The 12,690-nt window shown below is 35.4% G+C and overlaps 1 protein-coding gene across 1 annotated transcript; it reads left to right on the top strand.

The window, feature by feature from the left end:
- Window positions 1-870: 870 nt before the first annotated feature.
- On the top strand, window positions 871-10,869 carry LOC6054296. Its single transcript, XM_038258071.1, has 4 exons — window positions 871-1,126; window positions 9,988-10,140; window positions 10,195-10,456; window positions 10,511-10,869. Exons 1-4 carry the CDS (start codon window positions 997-999, stop codon window positions 10,656-10,658), a joined length of 693 nt encoding a protein of 230 aa, XP_038113999.1. The 5' UTR covers window positions 871-996; the 3' UTR covers window positions 10,659-10,869.
- Window positions 10,870-12,690: the final 1,821 nt, after the last annotated feature.

Raw genomic sequence — 12,690 nt, 5'->3', positions numbered from 1 at the left:
GACTTTGTTGACATTTCAAAAGACGCGTATTTTTATGCTCTAAATATGTCCCCAAGACACCAAAATTGCCAAAAATAATACAAAAAAGATACGCAATAAAAACACTTTTTTGATGGGCCACCCTACTGCTTTTCATATAAAATGCTGTAGAATGATCAGATTAAGAGATAGAGATTTGGTGTCTTCGACAAAGTTGTTTGAAATGGCTAGTTATACAATACTGCCCAAGAAAGCATACCTCTATCTCATCTAGAAGCGAAGATAGTTTTTGAAAATATTCGAAATTGTTGGACCACCCTAATATCAATTTTACCAAAAGATGTAGAATTTTATTTTTAACAAATGCTTATTAGACACCGAAGCTCGAAAATGCATCCCTGAAGCGGAAATAAATTATTCCTGCTAAATTTGCGTTTCCGACCACTGTGGCACTGCATGCATGGCTTGAACATGAACATGAACATGAACACAGCACAAAGAGAACACCACAAACATCCATCTTCTTTCGAGCAAACATTATGGTTTATATTAAAATGTATTCCATTTTTGGTATTTTCATCATTTGGAAATGTGTACTCTATTTTCACGATCAACCTCTGGTAACACTCACTGCTTGGTGGGTAACAAATACACAAAATTTCATCAAAACTGATATAAAATTGTTTATACTTTTTCCCATCATCATCCCGTCATTCGGTCTGGGTGAAATTGGGTCATACAAAAATGCTGAAATTTGTATGACCAAATCTCACTCCCGAGACCCAATGTCAACCTTAATAACGGTACTTAAAGAATATCAATGAATGACAAACAGAGATGTGACATGATATTTCAACCCTATTTCAAACTCGTTTTACACATCGCAAGGTTTCTTCCTCAGTCTCATCCAAGCATTTCTCCAATCCAGTCAGTCGGAGCAGAGGACTGGTTTGGCGAGCGTTTCATTAGACTTTCATCTTTCATCGGTGGTTACAGTAGTGCTGGTTGAGTCGTGAAATGCTCGAAGAAAGAGTCTCAGTTCGAGTTTTAGTCGCCTTTGCATTTGTTTGCCTAATTAACAGATGCGTTGCCCAAGACTTAGATTTTTGGGAGCCAAAATCCGCCGACGAGCTGCGTGAAGTTATACGTTAGTGTCTTGTTGATTGCCATTCAATAACCCGATAATTTGATGTCTATTTCCTAACATAAATTTGCATTACGAAAGCGATGTGTGAATCATCACACGCAATATTCGAAAACATTGATGGATCTTGAGTGCAGCCTGATAGCAAAAATCTTCTTAACCTACCATAGTGTTTTAATATATCTATTATTATTATTATATATACAGCAGCTCCATATGAAAGTTAAAGAAAAAAAAAATAAAAGTGCTTCGATTTGGCTCAAAACTTTTCTGGGGGTTCCTTGGCCAAAATAATTAGACCCAAATTTTTTTGTTTGGCCATTAGGGTGACCTACGCCGTGTTGGGCGGTCCGAAAAATTGCTATTTTCTTCGATTTTCACAAAAACCACTTTTTCAAAAAATCATAACTTCGCTCCATTTCAACCGATTTCAGCTGTCTTGGGTGCAAAAGAAAGATGATAAGTTTGACTTCCAAGAAAAAATAATGTGGAGTTTCAGAAATCTAGCCTAACATTTGAAAAAGTCTTATGAAAACATCAAATGCCGTTTTGACGGTGTCTGGACCAAAGAGCATATATCTGAAAATATTTTTACCGGATTCCTCAGACAATTTTACATAACATATTAAAAATTGGTCGAGGTTCATTAACAGGATTCAGAGATATGATTTTTTGAAAATAAAATCCGGGTTTTTCGACGCGCCGCGCGCGAAAACGGGAAATTGACGAAATCGGCAAAAAATCAATTTTTGCCTTCCTCACCTCAATGAGGAAAGACTATAAAATCACTCGAAAAACGAACTTCTTTATTAGACCTTGTAGACCCACCTTCACGTATACCTATCGACTCAGAATCAAATTCTGTACAAATGTCTGTGCGTGTGTCTGGATGTGAGTCCGTGCACCGAAAAATATGCACACGATTATCTCTGGATTGGCTGAACCGATTTCGACCGTTTTGGTTTCATTGGATCCGTCTTGGGGTCCCACAAGACCCTAGTTAATATTATGAAGTTTAGTAAAGTATTTCAAAAGTTATGCTAAAAAACGATTTTGAATAAAGTCCGGAAGATTGTAAAAAGGGTGGTATTTGTAAGAAAACCCGTCATGCTATACATTTTTAAAAAGGTATTTAAAAGACCTTTCCAACGAGCCCAAAACGTTGAAGATATGACAATCCTATCAAAAGTTATAAACACTTAAGTGTTATTTATGCACTTTTTGGAGGCCGGATCTCAAATATTTTGATGAAAACGTTGTCCGGATCCACCATGCGACCTGTCTTTGTATAGGTAATCAAAAGACCTTTCCAATGAGCCTAAAATGTTGAAGATCTCACAACCCTATCAAAAGTTATAACCACTTAAGTGTTATTTATACCAAGATTTATACACTTTTTTAGGCCGGATCTAAGATATTTCGATAAAAATAAGTCTTATTTATACTCTTTTTTAGGCTTTGTAGTGTATTAACTTTATGAATGTAAGGAAGGCACCATCCACCTCAAGGTGGATTAAGCAACGTTTTTTTCACTAAAAATGCGATAACTCGGAAAATTTCAGCGATGGCCTATACATGTCAGGGTACCAAAATTTGCGTAATTAAAATACGCAACTTACCCTTACATTTATAGGTCATCGCTGAAATTTCCGAGTTATCGCAGTTTTAGTGAAAAAAAGTTGATTTTTTGCCGATTTCGTCAATTTTATATATATATATATATATATATATATATATATATATATATATATATATATATATATATATATATATATATATACAGCAATTCCATTTCAAAAGAGCCTAAACCGAAAAAAGTTCTCCGATCGGGCTCAAATTTTTTCTGGGGTTCCTCGGCCAAAATAATTAGACCCGTATTTTTTTGTTTGGCCATTAGGGTGACCTACATCGTGCTAGGGTGGTTCGAAAAATGGCAATTTTCGTCATTTTTCGCAAAAATATCTTTTTTCAAAAAATCATATCTCCGCGCCATTTCATCCGATTTTAGCTGTCTTAGACGCAAAAGAAAGGTGATGAGTTTGGCTATTTGGGAAAAATAGTTAGAAGTTTCGAAAATCTAGCTTAACATTTGAAAAAGTCGCATGAAAACTTAAAATGGCGTTTTGACCGTGTCTGGACCAAAGAGCCTATGTCTGAAAATATTTTTATCGGATTCCTCGGAAAATTTCACTTAATATATCAAAAAAAAGGCGATGTCGAACAGTACGTTTCCAAGATATATTTTTTTGAAAATAAAAACTGAGTTTTTCGACGCGCCACGCGCAAAAACAGGAAAATGACGAAATCGGCAAAAAATCATCTTTTTTCACTAAAACTGCAATAACTTAAAAATTTCAGCGATGACCTATACATGTTTGGGTACCAAAATTTTTGTAATTGAAAGACGCAACTTTTGGTACCCAGACATGTATAGGTCATCGCTGAAATTTTTAAGTTATCGCAGTTTTAGTGGAAAAAGTTGTTTTTTTGCCGATTTCGTCATTTTGCGTGGCGCGACGAAAAACTCAGTTTTTATTTTCAAAAAATCATATCTCCAAATCGTACGGTTCGACATCGCCAAATTTTTCTTATGTTATGTGAAATTTTCCGAGGAATCCGATAAAAATATTTTCAGACATAGGCTCTTTGGTCCAGACACGGTCAAAACGCCATTTTAAGTTTTCATGCGACTTTTTCAAATGTTAAGCTAGATTTTCGAAACTTCTAACTATTTTTCCCAAATAGCCAAACTCATCACCTTTCTTTTGCGTCTAAGACAGCTAAAATCGGATGAAATGGCGCGGAGATATGATTTTTGAAAAGATATTTTGCGAAAAATGACGAAAATTGCCATTTTCGAACCACCCTAGCACGATGTAGGTCACCTAATGGCCAAACAAAATACGGGTCTAATTATTTTGGCCGAGGAAACCCAGAAATTTGAGCCCGATCGGAGAACTTTTTTCGGTTTAGGCTCTTTGAAATGGAATTGCTGTATATATATATATATATATATATATATATATATATATATATATATATATATATATATATATATATATATATATATATATATATATACATATAGCAAATCCCCACGAAAACAGCATGGAAAAAAACAAAAGTGCTCTGATCGGGCTCAAAATTTTTGTGGGAGTTCCCTGGCCGAAATAATTAGACCCGTATTTTTTTGTTTGGCCATTAGGGTGACCTACGCCGTGTTAGGGTGGTCTGAAAAATTGACATTTTCGTCGATTTTCGCAAAAACCACTTTTTTCGAAAAATCATAACTCCTCGCCATTTCAACCGATTTCAATTGTCTTATACGCAAATGAAAGGTGATAAGTTGGCCTTTCAAAGAAAAATAGTAAGAAGTTTCAAAAATCTAGCCTAACATATGAAAAGGGCGTATGCAACTTTAAAATGCCTTTTTGACGGTGTCTGGACCAAAGAGCCTATGTCTGGAAATAATTTTATCGGATTCCCCGGACATTTTTACATAACATACTAAAAAATGGGAGGAGTTCATTAACAGGATTCCGAGATATGATTTTTTGAAAATAAAATCCGTGTTTTCTGACACGCTGCGCGCAAAAACCGGAGAATGACGAAATTGGCTAAAAATCAACTTTTTTCACAAAAACTGCGATAACTTAAAAATTTCAGCGATGACCTATAGATGTCTGGGTACCAAAAGTTGCGTCTTTTAATTACGAAAATTTATATATATATATATATATATATATATATATATATTTTTTTTGTTTGGCCATTAGGGTGACCTAAATCGTGCTAGGGTGGTTCAAAATGGCAATATATATATGTATATATATATATATATATATATATATATATATATATATATATATATATATATATATATATATATATATATATATATATATATATATATATATATATATATATATATATATATATATATATATATATATATATATATATATATATATATATATATATATACAGCAATTCCATTTGAAAAGAGCCTAAACCAAAAAAAGTTCTCCGATCGGGCTCAAAATTTTTCTGGGGTTCCTTGGCCAAAATAATTAGACCCGTATTTTTGTTTGGCCATTAGGGTGGCCTACATCGTGCTAGGGTGGTTCAAAAATGGCAATTTTCGTCATTTTTCGCAAAACCACTTTTTCTAAAATCATATCTCCGCGCCATTTCATCCGATTTTAGCTGTCTTAGACGCAAAGAAAGGTGATGAGTTTGGCTATTTGGGAAAAATAGTAAAAAGTTCCAAAAATCTAGCTTAACTATTGAAAAAGTCGTATGAAAACTTAAAATGGCGTTTTGACCGTGTCTGGACCAAAGAGCCTATGTCTGAAAATATTTTTATCGGATTCCTCGGAAAATTTCACATAACATATCAAAAAATTGGCGATGTCGAACCGTACGTTTTGGAGATACGATTTTTTGAAAATAAAAACTGCGTTTTTCGACGCGCCACGCGCAAAAACGGGAAAATGACGAAATCGGCAAAAAATCAACTTTTTTCACTAAAAATGCGATAACTTTAAAATTTCAGCGATGACCTATACATGTCTGGGTACCAAAATTTTCGTAATTGAGAGACACAACTTTTGGTACCATAACATCTATAGGTCATCGCTGAAATTTTAAAGTTATCGCAGTTTTAGTGGAAAAAGTTGATTTTTTGCCGATTTCGTCATTTTCCCGTTTTTGCGCGTGGCGCGTCGAAAAATGCAGTTTTTTTTTTTCAAAAAATCGTATCTCCAAAACGTACGGTTCGACATCGCCAATTTTTTGAAATGTTATGTGAAATTTTCCGAGGAATCCGATAAAAATATTTTCAGACATAGGCTCTTTGGTCCAGACACGGTCAAAACGCCATTTTAAGTTTTCATACGACTTTTCAATAGTTAAGCTAGATTTTGGAACTTTTACTATTTTTCCCAAATAGCCAAACTCATCACCTTTCTTTGCGTCTAAGACAGCTAAAATCGGATGAAATGGCGCGAGATATGATTTTAGAAAAAGTGGTTTTTGCGAAAATGACGAAAATTGCCATTTTTGAACCACCCTAGCACGATGTAGGCCACCCTAATGGCCAAACAAAAATACGGGTCTAATTATTTTGGCCAAGGAACCCCCAGAAAAATTTTGAGCCCGATCGGATAACTTTTTTTTTTGGTTTAGGCTCTTTTCAAATGGAATTGCTGTATATATATATATATATATATATATATATTTTTTTTTTTTTGTTTGGCCATTAGGGTGACCTACATCGTGCTAGGGTGGTTCAAAAAATGGCAATTTTCGTCATTTTTCGCAAAAAACCTCTTTTTTCAAAAATTGTTATCTCCGCGCCATTTCATCCGATTTTAGCTGTCTTAGACGCAAAAGAAAGATGATGAGTTTCAAAAATCTAGCTTAACATTTGAAAAAGTAGCATGAAAACTTAAAATGGCGTTTTGACCGTGCCTGGACCAAAGAGCCTATGTCTGACATTATTTTTATCGGATTCCTCGGAAAATTTCAAATAACATTTAAAAAATTGGCAATGCCGAACCGTATGGTCGGAGACATGATTTTTTGAATTTAAAAACTGAGTTTTTTGACGTGCCACGCGCAAAAACGGGAAAATTACGAAATTGGCAAAAAATACAACTTTTTCCACTAAAACTGCGATATTCTAGCACGATGTAGGTCTAATTATTTCTAGCAAAAAACGGGTCTAATTATTTTGGCCAAGGAACCCCCAGAAAAAAATTGAGTCCGATCGGAGAACTTTTTTTTCGGTTTAGGTTCTTTTGAAATGGAATTGCTGTATATAAAGCGAGGCAACGAAAAATCCGTTCCGATTGTCCATCTAATATTTTTTTTGAAATTAAATTGAACTTTCTTATAATAATTAAATTTCTTATACATGCAAAGTGGTATGGCTTAATGCTCTTCATCTTTGTTATATTTTTCGTTTTATTATTAACTGTTCACATTCATTTATTAACTTCAAATTGTTTTACATTTTTGCATTGAATTGAATACAATTGTTAAAAAAGAAAAATTATAAAAATTCTTTGAATTATTCAAAATCAATAGAACGAGTAAACTACGAACTATATTTCAAGATAAATCCTCCAAATTTGGAACCACTCGAACAGATCCCGCTCCAGGTGATGCCAAAGTAGGAAAATCCACGTCCGTGAAAGTTGGTGGTGTTTTGCGACGATTTTGTTGGTGCCTCGTCGTCGCTTGCTGCCGAATTTTTACAAACTCAGCTCGTTTTGGGCAGCTTTGATTCTTGGCAGAATGGTCGCCTCCGCAATTGAAGCATTTAGCTTCGATGTTCTCGTTGATTGTTTCGCAAGCTTGAGTTTTGTGCTCACCTCCACAGGTTGCACAACGACTCTTGATGAAACATTTCCTTCCACCATGCCCAAACTGCAAACAGTTCGAACACTGTGTCACGTCACGGTGCACTGGACGATAACGTTCCCAAGTCACGATGATGTTGAAAATTGCCCGAACTGTCTTTAGCGCAGACGGCGTTGTCGATCCTTTCTCGAGATGAACCAGGTACAGTTGATCAAATCTGCTGAACCTACTGGTGAGGACCGCCTCCTTTTCTTGCCGTGAGGCATTTTCTGCACTTTTTAGCACTTATTTGTTGTTGGAGGGACGCACGTCTGACTCGCTGCTCGTTAATCACAGACTCGATTGTCTATCTAGGGGTCGTGCATAAACCACGTGGCCTTTTTTCGAGGATTTTTGACCCCCCCTCCCCCCTCATGGTTTTTCGTGGTTTCACGCCAAAAAAAAAATCGATTTCGTGTCTTTGGCAAAGTTGTAGACAACGCGCTTAAAATCATCCTTTAAGCCATGGACGTCCAAATTGTTTAAGTCTTACTTTAAATTGAATTTGCTATCGTTTTGATAAATTTCAAAAAAAGATTGAACTAAAATTTGGAATTGATTTTACATTTTTTTCAGTTGTTTTAATAAGTTATCTGAAAGATCAGGAAATTATCTTCGATTTTAGATTTTTGATCCAACTTTGGTTGCTGAGATATTACTTCAAAATTTATACAAAATAATAATTAAATATAAGTTATTGTTTCAATCATCGATTTCTTTGAAACTATTGACACTGCGACGCCCAACGCATTCCAATGTTCACGGATGCCTAGAAGGCTCCCTAAAACGGTGACTACAAAACGCAGGAGCTTGTCTCCGCGGAATTTCGGACGATTTTTTTGAACAAACAAAAGTTGGAACGACGTTTTTGATCGCATTAATTACAGATTTGATCAAATTGAGTTCTGCAAAGTTTTAGGATCATCTAGACATCCTTATAATTCAACTGAAAAAAATGTCCCGGTTGGTTGAGTTATGCTCGAGAACCAGCGAGTTGAAATTACCGATCCATCTTTTTTAAGGAGTTTTATTTATGTTGATATTTAACGGCATTATATTGAAATTTGTTTAACAAATTGATATCGGCATTTGAATATAAAGTGACTCTTTAAAACATAAATTATTTTAATGTGTCTATATATATGAGTAGTTTTATCTATTTTATAGTAAAGTATATTTTCTCAGCTTAAAAAAAAAACAAATATTTTCAGGAAAGGACACCGTTGTCCCCTATTTTTTGAATCATTAAACACATACAGAAACAAAAACAATGATTGCTTGAAGTTCGTTTTTTTCTAAAAATCTAAAATGTTTGCTAAAAATTTGATCTCTTTGGCTCAAGAGATGGTCTCAATAAACATTTAAAAAAATAGATACAACTTTGCCGAAGGATAGTACTACGTGTATTTTATGTAATGTTATGTAATATAACAATCCGAATTGTGTAACCCATGGAGTAAGGAATACCTTTTAGTCCAAAATATTCATCCAAATTTTTGGTGAATCTTAAAGTATGTATCGTTCGTTTTATCGTGGTTATTTTTTAATGTTAGACGTTTCACTTGCAAATGAAGTAGTGAAACTGAAATTTTGCGCGATTATCCTGAAATTTGGGTTTTAGTTTCTTTTTACTTTAATAAAATATTGCATGAGAGAGGAGAAACAGGATATCTTGAGTTTGTTCAAGTGTCAAAAGGAAATCTTTCGATAAAGATTCTTCAATAAAATACCGTTTTTCTCAGAGAATCATTTTTAGACACCACATTTACAATACATATTTAGTCTTTTGCCTTGTTACAATAATGTTATAGAAATTTTCAGCAATATTTATTTTTTAATCGTTCGAAAATAGAAATATCGTTACAATAATGTTATAGAAATTTTCAGCAATATTTATTTTTTAATCGTTCGAAAATAGAAATATCGAAGACTTGACAAATTGAAGCCCGCTCGTCTTATAACACCTTCCAGCGCGACATTGAAACAGAGGCAAGAGATCCCATCGCCTTGCCGAAGCCCCCCAAGTGAAGGGAACGAGTCCGATTCCGCACCCGATACCTTCACACAGCACTGAGCCCATCCATCGTCATGTTGATCAGTCTGATCAGCTTCCCGGGAAAACCGTTCTCGTCCATAATTTTCCATAGATCTTCGCAATCGACTGAGTCGTACGCGGCTTTGAAGTCGATGAATAGGTGGTGCGTGGGAACTTGGTACTCGCGACACTTTTGAAGGATTTGTCGCACAGTGAAGATTTGGTCGGTTGTTGATCTCCCCATGACGGGGGACGGGAAAACTGGAAAGTTTTTTCAAACATTCTAGAGAGGGTCTGTATGATAAGGGTGGTTCTTCCTCTTCAATATAAGCCAAAATTGTATGCAATTTGTAGAAGTAGCGAATCACTCTTATTTTACTTACAAAACTTGTAGAAAGCCATTCAACCATATTTCTCATTTCAGGAACAACCGTTGCAAGAAACAGTAATGAAAGTGAAAACGATAATGCTCTGTCCAAACAGCTTCCCCCGTTGCCCTCTAATCCGCTCTCTGGTGTCACTAGCTTTATAAAAAATGGCTGCCAGTGTGTGAGTGGTATTTGTAGTTGCTGTACAGGTATCTTTACTGATTTTTTCATAAAACATTTATGAAAAACATTTTTTTATTCAGGTGTATTCAGCCTAAATGGTTGTATGAATCTTACCTACATTCCCGAGGACTTTGCCTTTGATTTTCGAATGCTTATTAACAACCGAGTGATGTATAGAAATAAAATAGCTGGCAAGAATCCAAAACCTGTATGCATCAATCCGCCAAGGCTAGATTTTATCGAAGTTTGTGCGAGATTTTATGATCTACACTTTATTGGAAGAAATATGCACGTGTGCTTGGAAATGAATGGCAACTTCGAAGGATTTGAACTTTTCTCACGGTTTGTATTGAACTGAAACTTAGAAATAAACCCTAAAAACACTCTACATTTCAGACAATTCAACTGTCTCCGCATGGGTGACAAAGGAATAAAAGTGCTCAAACCTGGAGAAGGATCCGGCCTAACCAGACCTCCAGGTTTGGAGGCAGAAATCGATGCAGGAACCGAGGATATCGACGATTATGACGAGGTACTTTCTTGAGAAGAATCAACAGCACTGAATTTGAACACGTGGACCAGAGGCTGAGCTCATCCTGACTTGATGCAGAAAATTATTATTTTTTGAACAAAGCTATATGAATATTTTTAAACATTGATAAAATAGATATTAATTTTTAATTAATTTTTTTTTATTAACTGACAGAACAGAGAATAAAAGTTACGAGAGCTGTTTAGACGATTTAGAAACTAAATGTGTAAAAATATGTAAATAACACTTGAACAGCCTGAATCGATTTCGGCAGATTTCTGCCGAATCTCGCAAAAAAATGTGTGTGCTCTGAAAAACATTTTTTTTTCTTGAAAAATAATGTTGGTTTTATATGTGAAAATTTACAGCAGTCTAGTAATTCAAAAAAGCGTAGAGAAATTTCAATGCACAAAGATGCTTATAAAAGGGAAATGGCGAGGGAAATGGTGCTTTCAAAGCCCATTCCTTTTAAATCTCGAGAATGTCAAAATTTCTAAAGAAAAGCATATGTTTTATTGTTAAAATAACTCCTATTTCAAAGAAGCTTCAAATATGAAAAAAATCAGAATTTTGCGGATTTTGATTCAAAGCCAAATTGGGTACTAAAGCCCTATGCCAATTTTTATGTACAACGGTAAAAAACACGATTAAAAACCATTTCTGATCACTTTTTTTTCATTTTAATGCAAAATTTTTTTTTGACAAGACAACATTTTTTGATGGATCAACTATGGTCCCCTTGGAACGACCTGTCAAGTAGGAGCTTTTCTGTCAAGAAGGACCGCTAGGTTAATTTTTCAAAATTGATTTAAAAATCCATTTTAAGCTCTTTATGGTCGTACAAAGGGTCATTGTACTCAGAAAAATAAGCTTTATCGCTGTGAACAATAATATCAGCAATCTAAGCTTCATTTTAGGACCCAATTAACGAGAACATAACATATAGTTGGACATTTTTTTAGTCTGGAAAGTATGGCTAAAACTTCATTATATACACAGAAAAACAAATGTATGACAGATTTTGTGGCAAAAAAATGAAAAATTTTACTTTTAAAAATGATGAATTTCCATCAATTTTTGATGAATATTCATCAGGTTCACATTTTTACACATTTTTGCCTTTCTTACTAAAGAAAGGTATAGGTTTTACTTTATGGCTGGACGCGAGACAGGCACCGTACTTGGCTAGCATGCGTGCAGAGCGTACCAATGCACGTCTGGTGCTGATGATTGTATAGAGCTATCTAAGCCCGATTTCACACACACTAGCACACCATTTGTTTTGCTGGCTGGTACAAAATTTAACCTCACTTTTTTTCGTGTACGTACACGCAATACATGCGCACGTAGATAACTCTATTGTTATATTGATGATTACAAATGAATATAAATAAATTCAGAAGTTTCTTGATATAGTTCAAAGATCTGTGAAACTTTGGGGGGGATGTAGAGATGTCGGTGACCATCTCTCTCTGCATTACCCAATATTTGTGTAACCTTTCAGGAGAATGAGCTTGTACACTCAACCCCCGGTGGTTGGTCACTTTTTCGTTTGACACTTTTTTAGTTTGTACCCCGCTGGTTGGTCAAAGTCAAACTAAAAAGTGACGAACTGTCAATTTTTACACGGCGCTCACGCAAACTACCAAAACAAACATTTGATAGTGTTTGTGAACTCCGTGTAAAAGGGGTGTCAAACTAAAAAGTGACCCCGTTCGTTTGACAACAGTTGGTGTCAAACCATCGGGGTTTGAGTGTACTGATATCCGTGTTACCGGATGATTGAGGGATCGGGAGAGAGAGTGACAGATCGGGAAACGTGTGTGACGTGTACGGAGCGGAGCGGATCTCTACTGAATCCGAACAGGGCAATCTGCAACCGGACCGTGGTCAGTGCGCGGTCGGGAGGATGGCTACTGCAGCCTTCGTGCTGCGTTCGGAAGCAGGACGTCCCTACAAGGATGATGGTTTTATTGTCGTTTTCGTTTTGTAATGTATTTGTGTTAAAATCTAGCTTGGTTCTTTGTGGTGATGGAATTGTTTT

Source organism: Culex quinquefasciatus, chromosome 2 (assembly GCF_015732765.1).
Source record: "Culex quinquefasciatus strain JHB chromosome 2, VPISU_Cqui_1.0_pri_paternal, whole genome shotgun sequence".
Classification (NCBI taxonomy): Eukaryota; Metazoa; Arthropoda; class Insecta; order Diptera; family Culicidae; genus Culex; species Culex quinquefasciatus.
Note: the sequence above shows the minus strand (reverse complement) of the source record. Positions and strands in the feature narration are given on the sequence as shown.